The following is a 27,584-nucleotide window of genomic DNA, read 5'->3' on the forward strand; positions in this document are numbered from 1 at the left end:
AAAATAGGAAGTAGGTGAAAAAAAAAGGAAACCCAGAGAAGAAAAAAAAGAGAGCTTCAATTGAACATGAGAGCCTCGGCAGACAGCTGAAATGTTTCCACGCCGCTGACTTGTCGAAAGTCGTATCTTTGTGTTGCTCTTGCCCTGTGTCTGAGTTTGCTCAGACACATTACACACATCAGCTGACAGACTGTCTGTGCCAACAGTTGCTGGCCTAGTAAGGGCATCTGAATAAAAGGAAGGGAGGGAAAGAAAAAGAGAGGAGGGAGCAACTCTGCACTGGACAGAGTCCAGCTAAGTAAACCGAGACATACTCTGCGTTGAGATAATTCCACAATATAAAATATTTTTTGTGCGATCAACCCAAGGTGTCCAGGATAGCTCAAAAGAGGCTAGATAGGAGTAAATCTAGAAAACCAAATTTGAATGTGAAAGTGACTCATCAATTTTGTTTTATGCTGTTTCCTCGGCAAATATGTCACAATGCTGCCAACACAAGGACCATAATTTGAGGCTTCCCCACTGCCTGGAGAATTCTCTCCAGTTTTTGCACCTTTACCATCAGTTTCAAATTTCAACCATGCAGACTTTCCTCACTTGGTCACTTGACAACATGAGAGCATGGAGGTGAAAGAGATTTCTGCACAGATGTAGCAACGGTCTGGGTCAACGTATCAGTGCAACGGCATCAGTTTGGTGCAAACTTTACATATATATATATCTCAGAAAGTGCAGTCTGAAGTTATGCAAAAAATACTAAATTAGTAGTTTCTACTGAAAACAGTGAGCTGATCACATCGAGGTTCTACAGCCTGAATGTTTACATGTGGGTTTTTTATGAGTTGCAACTATTGTAAAATCAGATTAGAAACCCCATTAGCTGCTGCTCCACTTCCTCATCTTCAAGTACAATAACAGGACTTCTAATTAACAGCAAGAAAGGTGGATTTTGCGACCTGAAAAAAAAAAAAAAAGAACTTTCAAACAATCAACCTATGCACAATTTGGAGGTGTGTGCGACTTTATGCAGTTGCCAGCATGGTTCTGCTGGAAACCCAACGCACACTAATTCTGTGTTTAAGGGATCTGAACATAAAACTGGTTTTATTGGCGAAGAGATTGATGATCATTTGATGATGTTGTTCAATTTAGCTACTTGTTGCGCCATAGCAGCGACTGGATGCAATGTGCTTTGCAACTGTGCCACAAAGATTATTATGTCAAATTATACACCCCTCCCCAACACCACTCTACAGCACCTGCGAATGTGTAGCAAACTCAAAGCCTCGGTTTTAAATTATCTGATGACCAGGCTGCCCCCATGATCAAGATATGTTGTAATGCATTTTGATGAAGACCAGAAGACATCTTGAAACCCTGTAGAGACTGCCATGCTCTTTTAGATTTTCAATGTTGTGGTTTGGTTTTAATCCAGTGTGATGGCGGACTTATTAAATATATTTTGCATGGACACAAAGCAAAGACTGTACTGAAGTTCAAACTCTAGACACATTTTTGATTTTAAACCCGGGAGATTTCATTTTTCCTGGGTTCTTGAAAAGCCTGTAAAGCTGACTTTTAAGGGACTCATTGTGTGACTCACTATGCTGCCTTTCGTCGCCTCTCCAAGCAGACCTCCAAAAGTGATGACAGGGGACATGCAGGCACAGTAGAGAAAAAGAATAGAGGCTAGACACTGAAGATTGAGCGAATCCTTGATGTCACTCCAGTAGAAGGGCGCTTTGCGCTTCACATCCAGGATCAGACCTCCAAAAATCCTGGGAGTGGAGACAGTAAGAATGTTTAGAATTTCCCAGTGGCACTTCAGTGTATCAACTTAAATCAAAAGTTTTTTTGTTGTTGTTGTTTTTTGTTTTGTTTTAAATGCAATGGTTAGCCTAAGGAGTTTTTAATGTTTTTAGTTTGTTTATACTTCATTCAGAAACATTAGGAAACATATCTCTTGAAAAGTTGTGTGAATTGTTGCTCTTGCAGAGTAAATCTAAGTACCTTTTATTAATAGCTTTTTTTTATTTGATAATAATTGAAACAAGAGATAAAATCCAGAATTGAAACAAGAGATAAAATCCAGATAATGGGGGGAAATAAAGCATTGCTCTGCTTGCGTTTTTGTCAGATTGCCTTTGAGAGATTCTATTTTTGAAAATCATTTCTCACCTTGAACTTCTATATATTTTTTTCCCTGACACCTGTCCAGCAGTTCTGCTGGCAGGTCTTTTTACAGTTTCATACCCCCACATCTCTGCTACAACGTCCCCTGCAGTCAGCTTTACAAAGCAACACATTTCTCTTTACATTAACTTACTGCACTCAGTTTCTCTCTGCTTTCCTCCACTAGGCTCTTTATAGCACTAACCTTTCATAGTAGTGATAAGAAGCAGAGTCATTCTGTAAATAATACAGTGACTCTTGGTAGATGTGGATGTGTGGGGGACTGGATGTGTGGATGTGGATGTGTGGTTGTGTGTGTGTGTGTGTGTGTGTGTGTGTGTGTGTGTGTGTGTGTGTGTGTGTGTATGTGAGGTTTGCAAACAAAAACATTCTTTTTGCTGTGTGGCTCTGGAGATTCACAATCAGTAAATGTCGGCTGTGGAGTTACACACAGAGTGCAGCTTTGTATCTGTTTAGGAACAAATCGTCGTTGAGATTATAAATCTTACTTCAAAGGAAATGGATGCTAACAACAACTAAGACCGATCACAGAAATTAACATGTGAACTGGAGCTACTGCAATTTGTATGTTAATTACTGCATTGGTTTTAATTTATATTGAATCTATTCTCTAACATATTTAAAGAATAGTTTACCAAAAATGAAGACCTGCTATTTAAACAATAGATATTGCACATTAACAAGAGACATAAACTCCACAATAAAAATATGTAAAAAACCTTAAATAAATGTATGTTTTGTTCTGCAGTAGGATAATCTTGAATAGAATTTCTTCAGCAATCCAACCTGTAATTTAAGAGCATTTGTTCTGTGAGATTTTTTTTAAAAGGAAATATTGTAGTAAAAAAGAAATCACTGGTGGATTTTACAATTTATGTGTTATTTCTTTTAAAGTTCATCACAGACTCCAGCAATTCTTAATTCGTAATACACAACGATCAACCTAACAGTCTTGTTTTTGGACTGTAGGAGGAAACATGACTTTACTTTTTCCAAGCAAAAACTTCAAAAAGATTTTTATTTTTTTTTATCAACCTAAAAATATTTTTTCTACTAATCACTGAAAGAAGTGATGCCCATACAGTCTACAGTCTGAACAATAATAAAAAGTTTAAAACAACTGGAACTGTTTAAATCATGGCTGGATGAGGACCAAACTTCAGTGAAAAGAATGATAAGGAAGGTTAAAAAACATCTCCAAAGGTTTTACAGAACTTAATTAAAGAGTGTCATCTTAAGGTCACCAAGTTTCCACAAAATTAATTAATAATTTTATAATGTCTTTTGTAAACAACTTTATCAGAGGGCCAATAATAATGACATGTGCCATATTACTGCCATAAAAGAGGCAGAAGATAATTACTTTCTGAGGTCAACAATGAAAAAAGAGGTTAAACGATTCAGTAGCAGCGTTTCTGTGCAGATTTGCAGTCATGGATTTGTCACTGATTTTTCAGACCATTTCTTGTGTGATTTGGCACATTACAGCCTTTTATCTTCCATTTTACTACCTTAATAAATTTTTTTACAACAACCTGTTAACTGGGACCATTTCTCATAAGATGGATCAAATGAAGGGACATTTGCTAATTTATAATGTGCATTTGCTGAAGAATTCCTTATTTTGCTGATATGAACTTTAGACACTCCTAATTAACTGTGAACAGCTTTTATGTCAGGTACATCCCATTCTATTCTGCACTTGTCCATTTTTACAAAGACTTTTCAAAGACACAGTAAAACATAATGGGATCTGACAAGCTTGGAAGCAATACTTTTTTGGAAAATCATTCATACTAAAAGCACCAACGCTGTATGCTTCTCAATTTTCAAGCACATTTTTGTACAGGTAAACCCAAAATGATTTATACCTTTTGTAGATTTAAAATGATCTTTATTCACCCAAGAAGTTTGCTTCTGATTGGAAAAAATGATTAACAAAAGACATGTTGATGTTTTATTTTTTTGCATGTTTCCATTGGTATTTTTGGACGTTCATCTTTTTGATAAACTCGACATTTTTAGGTTGGAGAGCACTCTTTGCTTTTGTTCCTTACACAGATTCTTTTATTGGATTCTGTTGGAGGCAGGACTCTCAGTGGGCCCCTATAACCACGTTTATTAATTCCAGTCAGATGAGACATGCTGGTCAAATTAAAACATGACTTAATTAAATGTAAATCTCCCAGTACTAGTTTTAGGATTATCTGTGAAGGAAAATGAAAATTCAATCAGGAGACACCTAAATTATCTCATTGTCATGGACCAACATGTACACTAACACAGATGATAATTATTATGACTCTTTATTTGATGAAGTTATTTAATAAAAAGACTATCCAGATATGAATCTTGTGCAACAGAAAGTGCTTCACTAACCTCCCAGTCCTTTGAAGCTCAGGTCCAGCATGGTGGTCGTCCTCTTTTTCCAGCTCTCCAGCTGGAGGTGCGTTACCATTAGGGTGCGACGGTCTCTTTCTCTTCATCTACGGGCCAAGAAATGTTAAGTTCTGCTTCAGATCTGTTCTGTTTTTCAATCTATTTGCTTTTATGAAGCTTTAAGGAGATAAATACTTGTCCAGTGACTTTTGGAAGAAAGAGTTAAAAGTAGATAAAATAAAAATTATAGTTCATGAGATGTTTGAAATTCTATAAAGAAATCTTAGTGGTAAACGAACAACTGACAAGAGAAATCAATGAAAATCTCTCAGTATTTTTTAAAAGATTTCTCATCTTTTAAACATCTTACAGATTTAGTTTTAAAACAGCAATTTGCAATTAAATGAATTATTCACAAAATAATTGAAAAAAAAAAAAAAAAAAGCCTTCGGCAGAGAAATGTACTAACCTGAGATGGGACGTTCTTCGGGGGCTCGATTCGGATGGTGGGGTCCCACTCACCAGGGGGCAGGACAGTCACCTGGTCAAGGAACTCATCTATTCCAGAGAGCAGATCTGTTCGGTCCTTGGCTTTATAAGCCACATCATGGAAGATCTACATGGCAAAATAAAGTGAGGAGTTACTGTTTAGTGTTAATAATAAAAATTCATACAGAAAGGAGAACTAAAAAGAAGATTTAAAGTGACCAAGTATTAAATTACAGAAATACTTTCTTACCTCATCTGTCATTAGTGTTGCCATTGATCTGCCAATCTCATGGTACTGTGGTCCTTTACCGTGTGGACCCAAAAGGAGAAAAAGGAACCTTTGCACAGGAGACACATTTATAAATACACAGATATCAGTTTCCTCCGAAGACGAAGTCTTTCAGTAAAAGTGACTAATTTTCAAGTACAAGTTCACTTTAAACTTTTGTCTACGCACTTAGTTCAAATTAGGGTTTAATAACTAAAGTTTTGAAAGGCTCAAACCATCTTTGCCTATGAGTCACAACACAATGACTGATGAAACTTCATCAAATGATGAGAAAACTACACAAAACTAGAGCTACCTTTCAAATATCTGCAGTCATTATATAATTTATTTTTTTTTATATGTAACAAACAGGGCCTTCACAATTATCGACATTGTTGGTGAGGAACTTTTACATACATTTCAGTTTAATTTCTATTACAGTGGACTTATCACACACTTAAAAATTTGCTGCTGCTCCATAAAAGTGAATGTATTGTGAATGTGACAAAAGAAACTTGGATCCTCATTCAGCCTTGTTTCTCACAGTTTCAGTTGTTTTACTTTTTTTTTAATTGTTGCGCTGACTGCAGATATGGGCAAACTGAATTAATTATAAATTTTTTGTTGACCTGTCCCTCACATCGGTCAGCACTCATCTCCGGCACTTGAACAGCATGTTTTCTGGTCTTCTTGATTTTAAAGAGTAGTAAACACAAACTGGCCTCTGTTGTGTGTTCTACTCAGATTAATTATAAAGGGGAACATCAGGACCAGTAAATTTGTACAATAAAGCAATAATTTCTTAAACTCCCACTTAATAAATGAGCCCAAAATAAAGGTTGGATTTTTCTAAATTTTTCATTGGGAGATAATGCTTGTATAACAAAAGGCTGATTGATTTAAAAAAAAAAAAATCTCATTTTAAATAGAAGGGGAGTGTGCTGTATCTCGATATCACTTCTTAATTTTGTTCCGTACATTTAAACACATTATACAGAGTAGAAGATGAAGAACAGCAGTTGGAACTACATTGATTCCCTACATTATGCAATATAACTTTTACAGTGAGCTTTTTAAATCATCCGGACTTAATCTCAGTTTAAGTATCTGTCAGAATTGTTGTTTTTTAATTAACTATCTAATCCTAGAAGTTAAAGGCAGGTGTTTTAAGATTACTGTACCTTGTGGGAACTGGTACCTCAGTAAGCCCTGTGATAAGGACTGCCGGTGATAACCGTACAAATGCAATTATAGGCTTCTCTAAAAAGTCCACTTCTCCAACAAGCACATTCGAAGCCTCAGCGCCAGGAGGAATCTTTTTCATGAAATTCATGTCCACCTGAAACCCACAAAATGTAAAAATCAGACATACAAATAAAAACTAGAAATGCTGTAGAAGTGGAGGGGTTGGTTGGGGTTATTACTGCGTGCTGCATTCATTTGGAAAAGCCATGCAAAAAAAAAAAAAAAAAAAAAAATGGTACAAAAACAGAAAATGGAACAAAAATAACATGTGGAAATGGCAACATGTAGACCGAGATAGTACTGAGCAAAGATAGTCCAGTTCTGTGATAAATTTCACAGTCTTCAAATAACTACTATTTATTATGTAAAACACAGATCTAAGCATGGCAACGATCCCTTTGTAGAAGTGAATCTGCATTCAGTCATCTTTCCTATGACTCACATACACACTGCACCTTATTTTTTGGCAGGCATAATGCCTGGTTGTATAACAGTAACTTATGGCAGTCTGCCATTTTATTTAATGGAAAATACACTACAAAATGGGAGGAAGAAATGAAAGCCATGCAACAGAGGTAAATTTTCAAACAGAACGAGTTACATAACCAGAAAAGACTTTTTAATTGTGATGATTGATTCTTTGTCCATCGGATGAGAAGCAGTGGCTACTGATTTGTTTTATAGGCGAGGACGTTATGGGATGATTTGTGGAGGGGCTGCTTTAAACAGAAGACTGAAATGTCTGAGCAAACCCAGAAACTGAAGAAAAACACGGACGGACTTGAAGGGGTGCATTCCGACGTGACGGGACCCTGTCTGTGCTCAGTACTGTGGTCAGGTTACCTTGCTGAAGTCCACACTGCTGCTTTCTCTACTGACCCCTACTTTGGACGGCCTCCTCTCCATCGCCTTGTTTCCATCCAGATTGTTTGGAAGAGAGTGCGGAGACACCATTGGTCCTGAGAGCGACAGAAAAGCAACGGTGGACACTGCGTAAGTGTTGACCATAGGAGGAAATTACTAGACTACAGCAGATTTAGTGGTTTAGCAGGAAATGTAATTTGTGGTGTCATTAGAAGCCAGATAACTTAATCTTTTTTTTTTCTTTCTACAGGAAATGTTTGTTTCTAATAAATAAAAAATGTTAAAGTTTTTTTAGGCTATTTACAACGTTCTCTACACTTATAAAATTTATCCTTTATTGAAGTGGCATAACTTCACATAGAGATTTTAAAAAACAACAACATCTGATTTGAATATTATGCTAAGAAAGGAAAAAAATGGCATGTTAAGGAATTTTCTTTTTTTCCTTACTAAATCAACAGGGCCACACACTTTTTTTTGGCACCCTTCCAATAATTCTTTGTTCTTTGTACAATCTTCTTTTGCCAACAGAACAGAACAGAGGTTAATATACTCTTATTAAAGAGTAGACTAAAAGAAGATCAAAAGTCTGATCCTTTAAAATTACAAAAATGTTTCAGTTACATTTATTGTACAGGAATTGTACCGAAACTGTGGCACCAGTAATTTTATATATATATATAAAAAAATTCCCTCTCAATGATCAAATAGAAGTTTGATTTTAGCTAAATGTTTCCTGAAAGATTATGCTATCGCAATGAACATTGGATTGTTGCATGAGCTCAAGAATTGGACAACATTTTCACATTTTCTCAGTCTTAATTAAAAAAACGAGCAGGTCTGCAATTTAATGCCATTGATAAGTCACTCAGACAAACATATGCCTAATCTATTCTGGTTAACAGAAGATCAACTCATATCAATAACATTTCACTGAATGTAATTCCTAAATAGGAGAGAATGCTCAAATTGTGGATCTACTTTTTACATGTATTTTAATTAGTAAAATTTGCATCCAAACAGGGAAAATTTCCACAAATTAATCAGGGAATGTCATAGTATCTCATGGTTCTGACACTACAATAAAACCTGCTTAGCTTGAATTAATGTCAGCTTTGCGCTTTGTGTTTTGTACAAGTAATTGGACACATTTATTCAATGCTTATATATTTCTGTGCATAAACACTTTACCATTTCTTATTTGATTAGAACCATACCAGACCCAGGAAACGCTAGCACTCGATATGACATGAGAGAGGGAGATGAAATGAGGGGGTAATGCACTGAATCAAAGAATAGCACAAGCCTATCCTCTGAATTCCTTTCTTTTACCAGGTTCTTCTTCTCTCATTTTCATACTTCCAGAAGCTCATGGGTCAAAATTTAAACGCCCCATTTTCTGCCAGCATATGCTTTCGTCATTCATCTGTACCCTGGAGTAACCCCAGCGGGTGCTAGGTAACTTGGACCGCTGAACAGAAGCACGATTGCTCACAAACCCAACAAAGCCTTTAGGAATATAGGGTGGATTATAATAGCCAGTGTCTGCCGAAAGGACGACATTCAGGAGCACTAAGCCCTGGAATGCTCCCCCACACCAGCCTTTCAAGCTGTGGCGTCACTATACTGGCTCACTCGTATGCAAAATAGTAACAAGAATAACTGAAATTCTATTGAGTTTTTTTTTTTTAGTTTCATCAGAATGGTAGCACATGTACTTGGATTTATCACAGAAAGTGAGATTATAGTCATACAGTTCACTGAAATAGTATTCAGACCCCTTAAACGAATCCACATACTGCCAAGTTACAACCACAAATTTAATTCAGTGCATTCCAGAGAATTATATCAAAGTAGAGCTTAACCATAAATCATAGAAAAAAGGAAACAATTATACAATTTTTATTTCTTTTTTACAAACAAAAAATCTGAAAAGTGACTTCCGTGTATTTATCCACCTTTACAATGATACCACCTAAATGAAATCCATCCAACTGGCTTACAGAGTTACCTATTTATTAAATGGAATTCACCTGTGTGTAATTTAATCTCTGTATAAATCCAGCTGTTTTTAGAAGGTTTGTTAGAGAACATTAGTGGGAAAAAAAAGCTTTACGATGAACAGCTAACAGAGCACGGTTCAGTTCCTCAGGTGGGACAATCTGTCCACAGGGTTATTACAACTTTAGTCAATAACACCACAAATCCGGACTTCATGAAAGATTGGTAACAAGGAAGCCATTGTTGAAAGGAAACCCCAAGAAGCCCATTTCAGGTTTGCCACAAACCACGCAGTGGACACAGCAAACAGATGGAAGAAGGAGCTCTGGTAAGATGGGAACAAAATGCAGCTTTTTGGCCTATGTGTGAAGGAAAAGTAACACTGAACATCAACCTAAACAAACATGGTGGTGCCACTGTCATACTGTGACTTTCTTTAGCAGGGGCAGGAAAGTTCTTCAGAGTAAAAAAAGTAGAAAAACGGACCCAAATACAGGACAATCCTTGTTAGAGTCTGCAAAACACTTGACAATGGGACAGAAAATTACTGTCCAGGAGGACAAAACCCCTAAACATACCTAAAGAGCTAAAATGTAAATGTCTGGTTGAAAGCTCTACCATGTATTAGAATGAACCCATCGATGTGTAAATACGTAACCAAAACAATTTGCAGCCGGACCGACAGTGAAAAGTGGCTGTACAAAGTATTGACTCAGAAAGGCTGAATACAAAAGCAAGTCTTACTTTTCAAACTTTTATTTGCATAAATGTTTAAAACCCCTACATGTTTTTTTTCTTCACCTACTTTGAGTTGATCTATCAAACAAAATTCCAATAAAGCACAAATTTGTGGTTGTAAGGTGGTTTTTCCCATCTGTTGTTAAAAAACTTCCAAAAACATCGGTGATCCTCTATATCTTAGGTATAATCAATGTACAGCATGAAGCTCTACTGCATTGAAAGTCTATCCAATAGGGGTAAAATGTTTGAAAGGCAAAGAATGCAACCAAATATTGCACCGGTTCTTTGAGATGTGAATATCAACACTATGATTTAATGTTAAATTATAGTGACAATACATTTTTAATATCTCATGCAGCCCTTTCGAGAGACATCTATGTAGGATGTTTAGCATCATGTAAATATTCTAGCTACTCATAGTAAAGTTTGGATACACTCACTCTATAATTGCATGGTAGCTTACAGTGGCATGTATTTAGCCAATGACCACATATACTACAACTAACGTTTCCAAAGGATTAGACAGCCTTATATGAAAGCTCATAATGCCAACCTGCTAAGCTAATCTGTAGTACTTTTATAGCTCTAAATTACCCATCTACGCAATTACAAACATTACAATCTTCAAAGTTTTTCAACTTCAAGTTGACAACAGCCTGAAATCCTCCACTGAAGATATTTCTATATTATGAATGTGAAGATCCCTGCCTGTTCATGTGATGTAATTCCTAGGAGGGGGTACAGTTACAAAAGCTGGCCAGCTATAATAAGATCATCCCCCAACCTTTCAGTTTCCCAGCGAGTTTATTAATGACCCATGCCTTGAAATGGAGCCATACCCAGACAAACATATACACATGCACGCAGTCTAAAATAAACTCTCTTGGCCTGGTTTATGAGGAACAAAACGTCACCGTAGGTGCGAATATGATAGCACATTCAGTACTAACCAATCCTAGTAGTCACAGGATATTTTCAGTCATACTGCTGGCATACTGTGCTCCCACAACATTCTTACTCGGGTAAAAGAATGTTTATTCTACGGAACTGATGAGGAGGAAGTGAATGGGTTCCAGATGATGCAAAAGAGGAAAACACAATAAGCATGGACGTTAAATTAGTATGAACTGAAAATAGAACCATGTAAAACCAGGTAAAAAAAATAAAGGTTTTGCTTCAGGCTATATAATAAAAGCATAAATTTTAAAAACTAAAAAGAAGGGGTTCCCAAGACTTCCTGTTTCTGGGAAACACATTGCTAACTCTTTAATGACGTAACCCTCATAAATTTGTTTCTTTAAATCGTTTACTTTTTTCCGCAAAGAGCAAATTCCCGTATTACTAGTTGAACTCCAAATAAAGTTCTGGCTACTGTCTCAACAATAAATCTAGGCCCAGTCCACACAAAGACAAACTCTGTAAACTTTTGCAAATGATTAAGAACAAATGTGCGTCCACAAAACAGGATGCAGGACTACAGGCGATGCAACACCGCCACAGATTGACTAAAACACACAGAGCAACACCAAATGGCTGGCAGCATGTTGGCTGCTTGTGAGAATGAGGCACATGTGGGTTACTGAGAGAGATTGAGCAACAATGTCACAAAAGACGCAGCTCGCCTGTACATACAAACATGAAACCAGCATTTGGAAATGTGTCTGCTATGGAACCAGTTTTCAAAAATTATTGTCCCCGTTATCCCAAAACCCCAAATCCATGTGTATGAATGATCTACATGACAAAAAAAAAAAACATTTGCAGATGCACCTAATCTCGTCTTCATGTGGACGGGTACTAAAGTGGCATGACTGTATAAAGCAAATAACAGATAGTTGCCAGAAAGTATTCAATATTTAAGAATAGCAATAAAGGTTACAAATTAAGAGGAAAATATTAATAAATAAATAAATCTTAAACGTACAAACAACAAAGTTTCTGTATAACAAAATGTATTTATTTCTAGTGTGAGGCTATGGAATAAATTAAGGGAAGATCTCAAACGAAGTCCACATGCAGTTCAAGAAAATGTATAAAAGTATGTTGCTGAAACCATACAATGAATAAGTATTATTATGTGGGTACATTCTCACTCGTATTGAATATGTCAGGTTTTTTTTTTCTTTGGTTATAGAAAACTATAAGTATTTTGCTTCCTTACGTTTTACTTGTCATGGTGAAATGTATATTATTTAGTAATAACTGGAAAGCTTGGTATCATTTGCATATTCAAAAAAAAAACAAACAAAAAAAACAATTAGCAATCAGGTGCACGAGAACAACCTGGTTTAATTTGTTTCTATTTCTAATCATTCATCTTGTTTTCTTCTTTCTTACGCATGCATATGTGCATGTCTTAAGTAACAGAACAAATTTGTTACAAGCCAAATTCTGTCATACTGAAGTGAAAACATCATATTAATGTTTTTTTCTGAGGTAGAATTGTTTGGGTGGGACTCTTCACACATCTTTTTCTTTCTTTTTTTTTGTTTTTTAGCTTTTGACAGCTAAATTTCATGTGTATGTGAGGCAAGTGAGTGTGTGTGCAATGTGAAGCACCCAGTGGTTGTGTTTTTCTGGTTCCAGAGCACCTACTTTTTTATGTAAACACATACTGATAAGAAAGGCCTAGTCTCATCTCTCTGGTTTGTGTGAATTACAGAAGGGGGAACAGTGGTGACGTCAATCTTTCGCTCAGATGTGTAAAAAGAGGAAATGTGTCTGCTGCATAAGCAGCTGCAGCCTAACGCAGGTTTCACTTTTCTGATGCTTGTTAGCCTTAAGAATAACAGGTCAAATTCTAAAAATTGCAGCAAAAACAAAAAGAAAGGACAAATTACAGCAGAATTTTTGTAGATACTTTGACTTCCTTTTCAAAAGGCACAATAGCAGTTTTGTGGTGTATATTACAGCAGAATGCAAAGTATTGGAGAAAAGTATTTTTCTCATCTCCGTGAGGAAAACAAAGTTCAACTTCAAACTTGACATTTTATTTATCAATGTAAAGGGCCTAAGTTTATTAAAAAGGAACCCAGACAAGATGAAGAAAATGTTTGTTGCGGTGTTGGAGCACAACTCCTCAAAATACAAAAATGTTATTTTTAGCCATATTTCCAAACATATGCATATATATTAACAACTTTTTCCACCAGTGTTTAATTCAAATGGTTCTTTTGACTATTGCTTTTGAACATAAAACCTTCTGAGATTCTCCTCAGACACTGAATAGTGGTTAAAAACAAAGCGAAAAAAAAAAGAAAAAACATTCCAATGTCACTGCTGAGAAACCTTATCTGGAATGCTTTGAGTGCTATACAATGAGGTTAGCGGAATGTAGAAATAAAAGCACAGGAAAGTATCCAGCATAGGGAAAAGAGGAGCGAAACACAGCCATGCAGCTGTACTGAAGAGAGAGTGAAGGAAAGGGTGGCCAAAGAACATGATGTTGAGAAAATGCATAGAGGTGTTTGAATGGGTAAAGCGAAGCAAGTTTAGGAAGGTTCTAACGTGTGTAAATAAATAAACAGCTTATTGGAACAGACATAAAAGGAGGTAAACGGATTAATGGTGCCAAAATAAAAGAAAAACATAAAACTTTTTGGAACACATCCAGTGTCTTAGAAAGGCAGCCTTGCAGTGGGTTGTTGATGAAATGGTCGCAGGGTTGGAAGATAAAAAACAGGGAAACAGGGCTTTCATGCTAGTGCTAGTGTTCTCTGTTCAAGCTGTGACTCACACTGGCAGGCTACACAGATATTTGCCTTCTAAGGGCAGCAGCTCGTGGTTCTGGGATGCCGAGGACGTTCGCCGGGTGAGCTGTGGAGACACTGCGTCCTCCTCCGCAGAATTTGCCGGCTCATCGTCCTCGGGAGGAGATACAACCACCTCCGGTATGCCTTGAGGGCCTGTGCAACGGGTTTGTGATGGGCTTAGATGGGAGCGGCGAAACGATAAAGGGGTGTTTTGTGGGGTGCTGTGGGGAGAGGGGCCCGGAGACAGCCCAGTGTTGGAGGAGGAGGAGGGCAGGAGGTGGCTGAGCAGAACGGAGACTCTCGACTCTCGTCTCTGGGACAGGCTGGAGACAGAGGAGGCCAGTCCTGGCTTGTGGAGAGAGAGCCGTGAGGAGGACAAGCCCTCTCCTAACAGAGGAGACAATGGCAAAAAAAGGGAGAGGAGAAGGAAAATATAGAAGGAGGATAAGGAGAGGATAACAGAATAAGGGATGGAACAGAGAGGGTAACAATTTGAAGTTGATGTACAATACACAGATGGCACCCCAAGGAAACAAAGTGAGAAAGGATGCAAAGCAAGAGCATCGCAAAAAGGTGCAGCTGGAAAGTGTTGTGCTTGCATAACGTGAGCTAAAAGCATAGCTGTGTGGAGCAAGCTGTAAGGATGAATCAGAGGGATGCTGGAGGGTCTGCAAGGAAAAACATTACTTCAAACTGTGAACCAGAGATGCACCGAGACACTTTTCTGATAGACAGGCTGGTCAGCCGAAAATTAAAACATCTGCTATTTTACTAATAGATGAGCACACCAGGTCAAAGATTAACAACAATACTCTTTGGTGGGAATGCCATCACTGAGTAAAGAAGATTTAGGGGAAACATAAGCTAGGAGTGGTCCAATACATCTCTTCAGTTCCTGCCTTTGACACACGAGATACGTCACCTAGGCCTGACACGATACTGGACTTCAGTCCTGGATAGTTTTATCAGAAATATTGAAATAGAGCAGAGTCGAAAAGGATAACTGAACGCAGCCAGTTCGAGCTGTTTGACTGCAAGCAATAGAGGTTGTTGAGCTATATTAAATATCAGCGAGGTCTTCAGAAGTAAGATCAGAGATGATGTAGGAAGTTATTTCAAAGAAATGACGCTGCAGGAGAGAGTTAAACTTTCAGCAGATAACAGGAAGGCTGCACTGAATTGAATTAAACTGAATTGACTTTTTTTTTATCCTTTTGAGTTATCCTCTGAGAAAAACAAATGGAGACTACAGCACTAATCAGCTACAACCCGTATTGGTAGCTGAAAAAAGTCTGATCGGTGCATCTCTACTTTTAATGAACCAATCAAGCACTGTGACTGAATAAAGGCAACACCTCTAGTTTTAAGGCTAGCATGCTGCAAAGGATGAGCTCACAAGATGTCTGTGCACAGCAAGCAAACAAGAGCTCTGCCACAACAATACATGTCAATTTGGTCACACACCTTTCACTTTGCAACAAATGCCATCACCAACCTTTCAAATTTCCAGTGTAATGACATGAAATGCAAGTCGAGTGAAAACGACAGGCAGAGAAGTGAAGAATGTGACATCTCATTCAATATTGAAATCTCAAGCTTCTTAACCAACATGTTACAACATGTACACCATAGGCACGGTCGTGCGTAGGGCATCGTCACTGGAATGACACTTTGAGGAGAAAAATCAGGAATTAATTCAAACCCCAAAGACAGGCCAGCCATACGGGTTAGCACAATTTTTAGCACCCAAATTTCTCTTCCAGTCAGGGGACTAACAGATTTCTCTAAATTTTACTCACTTTGACCATCCACCTCCTATGCTGGCAAGTGAGGGATTTGAACAGTGGACTTTTAAGCACAGTTCCCCAGTGGTTGAATAGATGGAAGAGCAAGAAATGTGAGTGCTCTGTAGGATCTCACCGTTTCTTTCAAGCAAGAGTGGGTCAGAATGTTTCTTGCCTATGTCAGCAATGGAGCGCACCAGAGGGATGCGATTGCTGAGCTTCCGCTCATTCTGATGGTGGTGCTTCTTCAGCATTGCTTCCCGAACCTTGGCGCGCAAATCCTCCTTCAACTGCCCAGATGCCACCATGCTGTCTATGACCATGTCTGGAACGCACAAAGACAGTTATATAAAGATAAACACGCAGGGTTACACAATCCAAACATGACAGTTCTGGTGAAAACTTTCCATTCACCCATGAGCTTAAATGTCATTTTATTTTGGGCTTTTATTTATTTATTTCAACTGTTGCGTTTGCGTGGTGGAATGATCACATGCCAAACAAAAAATGGGCACACAAAACTAAAATTGTTTAGTATTTTCTACAGGGTCAAAATAATAAAAACAGGCTCAAATACACACACACAAACCTCTGGCATAATTCTGACTAAAGCCATTTCTGCACTCAGTCGAGCAAAACAAATCTTATTTAGGACTGCCTGACCTTTTCAAAAAGAGAACATATAATTTACAACAGGAAATATGCTTTCATTGTAAAAGAACCGCCAAGCAGAGTTTAAATGAACTCTACCAATTATATAGCCACCTATAAGAAGATGGCTTAATGTTCCTGCCGAGATTAGCCCACAAACATGTTAATTACAAAAAGCATCTGGTCGAGGGCTGTCTTCCAAAGGAAGATCTGGTCCATTATTAGTAGGACTACATATATTTATTTCTATCTGAATGCAAAACGTGAGGCCTTTGTGGATTAAAAACATCAAAAATAAATTCTAATTCATTCAATTATTGCTTTTGAAATTCCTCCTGGAATTGTCCCTCAAGTAAAACAGTAAGCACAGTAAATTAATATGAACTTTATGACCATGATGAATATATTACATCTGAGAGATTCCAGTGAGTTGTGTTTGTACCTGCAATTTCCTCAATACTGTTGGCCCTCATATCCAGCATGACGGTGCCATTCAGTATGCAGCTGCGTAGTTCAAATAAGCTGTGTAGTGATAACGTGGCCACATAGGGCTTACTCCACCGCTCTCCGCCGTCTTCCACATCCTCTTCAAACTTCAGCCATCTGACGCACACAGAAAGAATGTTTCACGTGAAGGAGCAAAAAAAAAGAGCTGCGCTTAAAAACCTCCTCGTTAGCCTTTCAACCGTCAAATTAAAAAAATTGCAGTGTTCTCGTCACAGCCGACTGCATTTTACTGCTTTGACAAATTTCATCCGACAGAGCACGCAGTGTAACAGAAGCAGTGCAAGCCGGATGACTCATACTCCAAATCTGTGACTAATTGAACATGTTTCTGTTAGAAAACAATCTGTGGGATACCAGGCATCTAAAAATCACTAATTCCACTTCTAACTCTAAAAGGTTTGGAAAAGCAAACCTGTGAAAATATTAAAATCGGAAGTTGAGCCCAGGTTTTGCAGATAAATACACCCTGGAAATAAAGTTTCAGTTAGGGGTGGGCACTTATTGTATCGTTTAGCATTAATTGTGATCAATTTCTAATCATTGCAAGATTGTTGATTTATCGTTGTCACATTAATTTCCATTTAATGATGTTTAAAATCCCCCAAAACTATATTGTTGGGATTGTTAGTTTTAATATTTTCTCCAGTGTTTGTTCAATGAGAATAAATATTAATAGATTTTAAAATATGAATGAATGCAGTTAAGTGATACAAATCACATCACGTGACTGGTGTTGTAAGAAAGCATATTATATGAATGCAGTCATAGCCATACAGTTATCTAAAACTGAAGGAATAAATTGTTGTTATTGTCTCTTTTATCAAATGTCATGCTTACACCACAAAACACTTTGATAAAAATTTAAATCCACATTGCCCACCCCTTGGTTCAGTCATTAAAAGCCTAGAAGCTAAAAACCTACACAAGTGAACTAAACTAAAAATATGGTTCACAATTACTTAGATATGAATAATAACATTTTAGCTGAACCACATTAATTGAAAGAGAAATCATCACTAACATTTGCTCATAAAACCAACGAATAATTAGACAACTATAGAAGATCTTTATTTGTTTTCATGTTTTATCAACTTGTTCATGTTTTCATTGCTATTCTAACCTGGCGGTCTCTCTCCACTCGGTCGCGCCACCGTCTCTAAAGGACAGCTCATCCAGCTCAGTGAAGAGGTCGTGAGGGATGTGCTCGAGGTCATCGTCCTCTGTTCCTAAGATGAACTGTACCCTCTGTGAAGGTGTGTCTGAACACAGAGAAATTACAATAGATTAATAGCATGTTCATTAAGACTAGAATGAATAAAATGTCAAGACATTTATGCAATATAAAACACAACTTTTTAAATTTGTTCTGTGAAAGCAGCTTTTAATTTCTTATGTCTGCTCTATCAGAATAAAACATTTGTCGAAGTCCGCAGGTCACATCATGTACCGATACTGGCGTAAATCGGCTTCATTCCTCCACAGGGTGTCGTTTTTAATAAATTCCCAATCTACTGCAGCAAAATTTTTACCCCTGACTCTCTTATCCTCATTGAATAAATCACAAATAAAAACCTCCACCTTGTCAACTCATAATTTAGTCAGAGGCTTATAAAATCACTACTACTGTTTTGGGTGGACCTTGCCAAATGTAACTTCTTCACTCTTTGGCAAACTTCGTCTGCATTCTCAGCTGCCTTGTGCTTTCTTTTTTTTTTTCCTTTTACATTTTTCACATCTATTTCAGTCACGGAAATGAATCTAAGTAATGTGAGCTACAATACTGAACACAGTGAGAAACGCATTATGCATAATGCATAATGTCTGCATAATAACAGCACCTCCAGTGATCTGTGTCTCATTAAATCTCCTATACACACACACACACGCGCACGCACACACACACACACACACACAGTACTATACAACCTTATTTGGTGAACAGGTTGCCACAGGGGTTTAAAGTCAAAAATACCGGAAAACACACACTTGCCAGCTTGATGTCATTCCCAGATCAAACTTCCAACTTTAGAGGTAAAGAAAAAGTGCATAGAAGTATTTGTACTGGCCAAACATAACATTTCTCAGAAGTCCCTCTAAGTATCAGTAGTGGTACTTGTACTATTTGAAGATTATGGTGCTATTCGGAGAAAGTACAACTTTTTTATTTTTTCTTCAAATGATATACATATTTTAGACTTAAAATTAAGGCTATAAAAAATAAACTTTCAGAACATTACAACTAGTTGGTAACTGAAAGTAATCGGTGTGTTAAGAAAACAATTTCAAAAACAGCATAAAACCTTTAACATTAATTTTATTAAACCTAATACTCCCCACTTTTATGTGTAGCAACATTCCAGAGCTGATCTAGAACCAGACGGAAAACATGAGTGGATGTATTCAAATACCAAGATGGGTTTTTTTTAAGCATATCTTCAGTGTTAAGCTTTTATTTGTTGCTTTTTATATCTTGCAGCTCTGACGGCACAGCTACTTTTTCCATACAAGGTGCTTGCACACATCACTTAAAATGTCACGACCATCAACCTGTCAGGCGCTGCTTCACAGTGGCCTTTAAAGCTTTTTAGCAATGAATGCTTCAGAGAGAACTGAAAGATGACGAGCACAGAAAGCAGAGAAATATATTGCATTGCAGTATGAGAGAGAGCAGCACATCCCAGCACATATTATTCCTTCCAGGCACTATAGAAATGTGTGGCTTCTACCCTGCTCAAGCAGATTATAACAAATGAAACCCACTGTAACGCAATAAAATGCCAAACTAAGGCTCTGTCCAATTTAAACTACCCTTTTCTACAATGTTTGGGATTTACTTGATGCATTTTTGTACGTGATTGCCGTAAACCTTAGTGGACAACGTAAACAACTATTAGCTGTTATTTTTTCCCATGCATCTTGCCTAATCTAATCCCAAGCAGTGAGCTTTAGGCAGGTCTCAGGATGCATTTCGAGTGGCCGCTTGTGATCGGATTTTACTTTCCCTGACCCTGCTGTGTAATCACCTTCAGCTTGGACAGTCCGCTGTAAACTACACAAATAAGAAACCGTACGCTCTGCATATTACAATTACGTTCTCAACAATAATACGTACTCAGCAATTGATAATGCAGTAATTGTAAATTAGAAATACATTTTAAAAGTACCAGTAAATGAAAAAAAAAAGAATAATGAATTCTTCAAACAAATCTACACATTTTAAGTTGATCAGTTGTTGATCTACTGGTTTGTGACAGCAAAGGATCCATTAATAAAATAATCTGGGAGACCTAGAGGTTTTTTATGGCAGAAATTAAAAGAGTGACAGTAGAAAGTCAAACAGGAATATAACCTTTTGCAAAAAGAAAGTGCAATGAGTTATTTACTTTTGACATGGTGTACTTAAAATAAAAACAGAGTCGAACCATAACTGGGGGACTCTCTTCCATCTTCCTTTTCCTCCTCACAGTCTCTGTCCTTCTTCTTTCGGTGATGTCTGCGTTCTCTGTGGCGGTGCCGCCGTTTGCTCCCTCTTCCAAATGGAACGTGGACCCCTACGTACACAGCTCTGTGACCTGGGAAAGAAAGGAAACTTTATTTAATAAATGACGCACAAGCAACTTTATTTTAGACTGTCTCAATTGCCAAGCATGCCATGTACTTTGACTTCCCATCTATCTCAAAAGCAAAATATTATTTTTTTTTGTCATAGTAAGCAAATAAAAGCATAGAAAGATAAACCAAATTCTTAGTTTAATTCTTTCCTAAAGGAAACAACTGCAACAACAATATTAACATTTCAAATTGAGTACATCAACTTTGTTTTCACAAGCGTAAAAACCTTAAGCTCTTAGATAACAGGTAAAAATAGTTTTGGCTTCAAGAGCTGACATTAGAATCAAGAACACAACACTGTCGATAAGACAGAAGGAATCTCTTTCCATTTCTTTGGAAAGCTTAAGTTAATCTACTTGACGAAAACCAGAGTACAACATTTAACTTTTGCTCTTCTAAGTTGTTTCCCCTCTGCTTCTCATCATTATTGTTACTCCCACAAAGGAACCGCGTTCCGAAATAAACTGGCCTATTTTCACCCAACATACTCTGCCGATACCCATTTTTTTTTAACGGATGAGTCATTTCTCTTTGATTTGAGGGGAAACTCAGGAGAAATGACACCAAGATGCAGCATGAGGAAAAAAAACTCGGAGGCAATGTGAAGAATATGGATAAAGTGAACCATGAGAAAAAGCAATGGAGGGGGAAGAGGTAAACTTGAAAACCGAGGTACTGACAGATTTAATTATTTTCCACAGTAAATATGTGGCCTCTGATGAAAATTTATTTACTTTAAATCATAAATGACACCACGTGTGTTAAAAAAAAAGCCTTTTGTAACTGCGTGTGCACTCTTAACATTCACCATTACGTAGTGGGTACAAACAAAGGTTCTTACTTCGCTGTTAATGAAATAATGACAGAAATGTGCGGTTTGTTTACCACAAAGTGATGTCAACAGGAAATTAGAGCCATTAGAGTTTCCATACAGATACAGACACATTACTGATGATTCCATTCTTTCCACTGCTTATTGGTTTCCAAGACTCTTGAGAGCAATACGGCTTAAACTCATCAGCTGTTTTCTGCTGATTGGATTTTAATGGAGTTAAATGGTGTCTGTTACATTTTTACATATGAAACTCCATAGGAAATTATCAAATGGTTTTCTTTTCATTTTCCCTAAAAAAAATAAATAAATAAAAATCAATGACAGTTATATACAAAAAAATTAAAACTATTTTTTTTAATCTGCCATAAACATCACAATTACTACAAAAATATATATCCATTAGCATCACCCAAGGTTAGGTTCGGAGATAAATTGGCTTTTTTCCCTCAAAGGACCAAATATTTCGATTTATTACTGAACAGAAGAAAAAAAACAACTGTTAACTGCTAGTAAACTACGTGTAGCTGAAAGGCTTTGTACTTACTTTCCAAATCTTCTGTCTCATAGTTTGAAAGAGTGGTGAAGCTGGTCTTCCCGTGGTCAACCAACGCCTCCTCATCTAGACCCTGGAAATAATGACAACGAAGGAAAGAGTCAAGAAATCAACAGTATGACACTTTTCTGTTGTCAAATTCTGTTTATTAAACATTTAAACAGAATTATAAAGTATGTCTTGCAGATTGTAAGTCTTTTTAGAAGAAAAACAGATGTTTGTTTTTTTTAAAGTTAATAGTTTTGTTGAGCGGGCAAACAGGACGATAAATTAGGTATTTCAGTTTTGATTAGAGTACATTCCAGAATCAGTGTTAATTTATACTGCATGTAATCCTTTCAATTACAGTCAAATATTGTACAGAAGCTGACATGCTGTTTTGAAATTTGACGAGACCTTGGTAATAAGTATTATGCAGCAAGCTCTCTTACACATTAACTAAGTGTAAGAGAGGTTACACTTAGCTAATGTGTTATGGGTTATGAGGGTTTATCTATGGGTAATGTTCCACACACTAATTAGTCTGTGTTGATAAAATTGTACCTATTTTTAATGACTCATGCCATAAAGGTTATGTTTCATAGCAATTCCAATAGGTTAACTACAGCAATTAGAAAGAGAAACACCTTTTTCAGAATATGCAGTCCAATATTACTATTATGAAAACATGAATGATTCCATGGCTTCCGGTAGGGAGAAAAAGAGCCCCAGTGATACACAGCAGGAAATATACACACCCCCTGGCAATCAATATCAAATTAAAGCATCCAGATATAATTAATACAGTACTTGAATACACACATAAACACCAAAAATATGCATTTTGCCAAATTAAAAACATTAAAAAAGAAACACACAGGAACAGAGACATAAGTCTATTCCTTCCTTAACACACAGCAAACCTGATGCACATCCAAACACTCCGCAGATTCTTTTCCCTATGTGAGTGAATATTTCAGACTGAATGGAAAAATGAAGAAAATGTGTCTCTAAAAAATAAAGACAGAACTGCAGTACAATAAAAATCAAAAGAAAAATGCTTCTCCTTTTAAAGACAAAATGTAAAATGTAAAGACAATAAACCCAAAAAAGAGCCTTGAATTTACAATGGAACGCTGGTGTGTGTGTGTGGCGTGTTGCAATATCACACTTACATACCAGACCTGAACCCAACAGAAATCCTGCTAGGGGATGCTGAACAAAGGTTTGCAAAAAAATACATGTGTCTGCATTCACTGAATTTTTAGGCCAACTGGGGGAAATTCCAAACCTAATATCAGCTCATTGGAACGTGACCTATTTTCGTTAGATGTACGTTTGCTGGTTTTCAGTACCACAAAGGTGGACATGCTGGGCACACTGTAATAGGATCGGCTTGTTTACATATTCGGTGTGTTTCCACTAAATGTGATGTTGCAAGAGGAAAATGTTATTTTAGACAAACATTGTTATAGGGCGTAGAAATACCCATAGGGTGTGCTGCCAGGTTTATACTACTTCATAGTCTACTTTCCTATTTCACTTGAAGTTCACATATAATTCTACATAATTCATAATTCTGGATAAGCACCACCTGTCGACATCAATTTTCAAGTCTTGCCATGGATTCCTTAGTTAGGTTTAGGTCTCTACTTTGACAAAGCCATTCTAACACATCGAAAATAATTCCATTGTAATCCTGGTATGATTCTGGCACCACCATGTTTACTGTGTGTTTCTTGTGTTTTCCTCCTCACATTTTGGTTAAAGTTTGGTTGAATTTGACCAGAAAGCCTTCTTCCACATATTTGCTTCTTCTTCTTAGCTTGTGACAAACTAAAATAAAACTTCCAATTAGAAACAAAGAATCACCGTGGCATTTTATTTGAGTTAACACAGAATTTGGTGTAGACTTTATGTTTTATTTTAGCAGAAATCACATAAGGTTTACAGGCAAGGCATTTAGCTTGTGTGAAACTACTTCTGACGAAATAACTGCTACTTTACTACTCTGCTTCTTAAAACACTTATCCAGAAAATCTGTGTGATTTACAGCAGCTTTTTGTCAGGAATCAAGAATCACTGTTTACGTGCATGCCGTCTCATGGCAGCTTAGCAAGCTATAAGCACTTGTTAGAGTGCGTGTTGCCCTCAACCCCACGTTTCTTGGAACAATCCGAGAACACGTGATGAAACCTGTCACATAGCTTTGTCAAAAATAAACCCCAGTCTATCTGCCACAGTCCCTGAGGCAAAAGGTTGAGGACAGTGAGATCGCTTCTGTTTTCCTCGACCACAGCTGTGCTTTGAGGGCCTAAATGGCTAACGTCACTGGGGGGAGGCTAGTAGGAGGGAGGAATTGCCAACCGAGTAAGAAAAGCCAGCATGAATACAGGACTGTAGACAGAGCACAGACGTGTGGAACCGCAGCATAAAATAGTCTGGCCTTTTGTTAACAATTGTGTGCATTTATAGAATATATGCTTTTTTTTAAATCTTACTGGTGATTTTGGTTCCATAACATAATTGATATACTGTATAAAAAACAATGCCACCTGTTTTTCTACAGACAAATATTAAATCAGACAAAACTTCAGCTAGGATTGAGAAATGTACTTTTATTTGCCGAATGTGGGATTTTAATCTGTAGCTTTCCTCTAAATCAGAAATGTAGATATAACAAAATTAAAATGCCTTTTAATAATTTGAAAGGTAAAATATCAAGACGAACGTAAAGGAGCTAGACTTGAGTCTGAAAATGCACTTCGGAACATATTAGTCCCACCACTAATAAATATTTTTATATTTCACAAACCCATCAGTGTAATACCAACAAAATCATGAAAATAGATCAATCTACTTCAGTTTTAAAAGGCAAATAAGATGAATTTGGCCTTTCATGATGCTGTTTAATTTTAGTGGAAAGGTCTGTTCAAAAGCCCCACTCACTAATTAATAAGTTTGCTAATAAAACAGCTGCTATAATGTGTGCTTCAGAGGTCAGGATAGACAATATATGGTGTGCAAATAAAAGCAAAACATATTTAATCTATTAACTTTTTCCACACTATATGCCCAAAGAGTAGATGGCTAATCCTGCTGTTACAGTGGATGCCATATGAGGACTTGGTCAGCTTATGGGCTCAAACAACCAATGTGTAAGACTTTAGACATAAAGTATTTACAGATCACATGATCATTAAACAGTAAACAGGAGTCGATTACTTCTCAGGAAAAAAAAACTTCATAAAACACTACAACAGATGAAGAAAAACAGGGGCAGCATTATGATCATACTCATTGGTCTACATTATGCTTGGTCTACATATGCTTACATTCCTTAGCAAACTAAGCATAAAAATATATGTTCAAAATATGACCATAAATTATACAAACATAGAGATAATTGATGGTACTCTTCTATTAATGATTAAAAATCCCACTTGATCACTGAAATAACTTGAAGGAACAGGATGAGTACTAAAAATTAATCAATTAAAAATGCACGTAATTTGCAAAAAAAGAACTCGATTGCCAGCAATAAATATATATATATATATATATATATATATATATATATATTGCAATTGTCTTAACACTGAGTCAAATCTATGAACAATACAACAACCAACAAACTGCACTGTTCTTTTAAAGCATAGAACAGCGCAGCACAAAATAAGAGCAGCTAGACGATCCAGAATGTAGTCACAGTTTTATTTATAGTCCCTTTAGACGCACTGACCCTCCTTAATAAAACAGGTGTGAAAAGGATCGCTGGGCTTGGAACATCAGCCGGCAACCAGATGTTACCCGTGAGGGTTGCCTCATAGAAAATAACAGAGCTGTATTTTTGACGTCCTTCTGCAGCCACCAGTGTGCAGCAGCAATGGTCTGGGCCAGACTGCTGTGTTAAAGTTTGTAACAGTAAGATTAGAGAAATAAGGATGACTCGTTTGGAAGTGGTGCTAAGAGAAAGACCCATGACTCCCACAGGACTAAGGATGCACCAGTAGTTTTCTTTGAATTATCTCGAGGTTTAGTTAATTTAGTCTGATTCTGTCCTAATTCAAAGCCTCTTACTTGCTCCAGCATTTTCAAATGTTTCGGTCTTCAACAGCTGGTTTGCCATAAAACCCAGCTGTGGCCAAAACATCACTTTCCTCAAATATTGCAGCCCCACTCTGTGAGGTTCTGGAACTCTAATTTGAATTTTTACAGTGTGTGCTGTGATGTTTTCAACCAATAACAGGTTCAGCCTGGAGGAAAGTTATTGAAGCCAGATAGAGCAGCGTAATGCCACTACAGTAAAAGCATTATGTGGTAAACAACTGTGATAGCAACAAGAATCCAAAGAATTTACATACTGTGATTAAAACGAGCACCATTTAAATTTCACACCTAAAGAAGCAACACCAGTGTTGAGCAAATTAGTTATAAAAATGAACTTTTTCTAAGAGCCAGGCTGCTAACGTGTTTGCATGGGCAGAGAAATATTCACATAGCTGCCAAGCAAGCAGTGAAATGAGCAACTAGCCACACAACATGCCAACACGACCGATTCCCTCTTTGCCAGCCTTGCAGTAACTGGGAACTGATCCAATCAACAGGGAGTATTGTAACAGATGTGCTGCATAGTGGGAGAGACCAGTCTTTTAAAATTACAGTCAAAGCTCAAATGGCTGCCAAATGCACTATTTTCTTTACAAATGAGAATAATTGCAATTATTTGAAGCCAATGATGTCAAATTAAAAGATTGTGTCTGAAATGTAGATACAGATAAATGACTAAAAGTGAAATACACTGGTTAACAATGATATTATAGCCAGGGTAAGCATTTTTAGTGGTAATTATTACCATAGCATGTTTGAACAAATTTGCACAAAGGCTGTGACAAAAAACATAGATGATTTTTAGCTTGACTGGCCATGACCAACCATCAACCTACAGAAAAAAAAGTTTTCTGATCAGTGAATGCAACAGATCTAAGTGCAGGACAACATGAATAAAAGGTATTCATCCTCCTACATATTTCCCTTTTTGCTTTTGGTTTCACTTATGTGGTTCCCATCACAGCACCAATTTTAATACAAAGATAACCAAAGTTTAAACAAAAAACTGTTTTAATGACCCAATTATATGACAATATGGGATGCCACAATCCAAAACTATCAAGCTATGTGACTCCAGTGAACTACATTGAGACCCAATATTCAGAAAGGGAGTTAACCTGGAACAGTGGTGACCTTTCCAGCAGTGGCCAGCTAACCAAAATTATTGCAGGATACATTACCGACTTATCCAGAAGGCCACAAGGGAACTCAAAAGAACATCTAAAGTACTACATGCCTCACTGGCCTCATTAAGGCCACCGATCGTGAGGAAAAGACTAAGCAAAAAGGACTCCCACAAGAGAGTTCCAGATCAAAAACCACTGCTGTCCAAAGTACAAACATGATAGTGGAAGTGTGATGGTCTTGGGCTGCTTTGCGTATTTACTATGTTTATTAATTCTGCTTTCTAGGAGAAAATCCTAAAGGAGACAGTCTGGCCATCAGTTTGTTATCTTAAACTGAAGACCACCTGAATGATTCCAACGCACCAGAGGGTCCACTTGTTAACGACTCCAAAAACCTACTTTGATGCAGCTGCTTCACCTTAAACAGGCCATTCATGTTTGAAATCCTTCCAGTGTGATTGAAGTAAAACAATTTTCCAGAGAAGAGTGGGCCA

The 27,584-nt window shown here is 37.1% G+C and overlaps 1 protein-coding gene across 12 annotated transcripts in view; it reads right to left on the reverse strand.

Moving 5' to 3' along the window:
* The window catches only part of LOC103472665 (sodium bicarbonate cotransporter 3-like), a 48,688-nt gene that overhangs the window by 13,937 nt on the left and 7,167 nt on the right, over positions 1–27,584 (reverse strand). For 8 of the 12 annotated variants that reach the window (XR_534907.3, XR_534908.3, XM_008422440.3 and 5 more), the window contains exons 2-13: positions 21,866–21,947; positions 20,297–20,446; positions 17,995–18,133; positions 16,810–16,970; positions 15,853–16,041; positions 13,942–14,319; positions 7,418–7,533; positions 6,511–6,668; positions 5,312–5,399; positions 5,042–5,188; positions 4,573–4,679; positions 1,604–1,778 (exon numbers count right to left, since the gene is read on the reverse strand). Coding sequence is in view for 10 of the 12 variants with exons in the window: in XM_008422440.3 (XP_008420662.2) it covers positions 1,604–1,778; positions 4,573–4,679; positions 5,042–5,188; positions 5,312–5,399; positions 6,511–6,668; positions 7,418–7,533; positions 13,942–14,319; positions 15,853–16,041; positions 16,810–16,970; positions 17,995–18,133; positions 20,297–20,446; positions 21,866–21,947 (1,890 nt within the window). In the remaining 2 variants the exon portion in view is untranslated. The remainder of the gene's footprint in view (positions 1–1,603; positions 1,779–4,572; positions 4,680–5,041; positions 5,189–5,311; positions 5,400–6,510; positions 6,669–7,417; positions 7,534–13,941; positions 14,320–15,852; positions 16,042–16,809; positions 16,971–17,994; positions 18,134–20,296; positions 20,447–21,865; positions 21,948–27,584) is intronic. The other 4 variants (XM_008422442.3, XM_008422441.3, XM_081612871.1 and 1 more) reach the window with 4 other exon arrangements.

The sequence above is a fragment of the Poecilia reticulata genome, chromosome 11 (genome assembly GCF_904066995.2).
Source record: "Poecilia reticulata chromosome 11, P_reticulata-male-v2, whole genome shotgun sequence".
Lineage (NCBI taxonomy): Eukaryota > Metazoa > Chordata > Actinopteri > Cyprinodontiformes > Poeciliidae > Poecilia > Poecilia reticulata.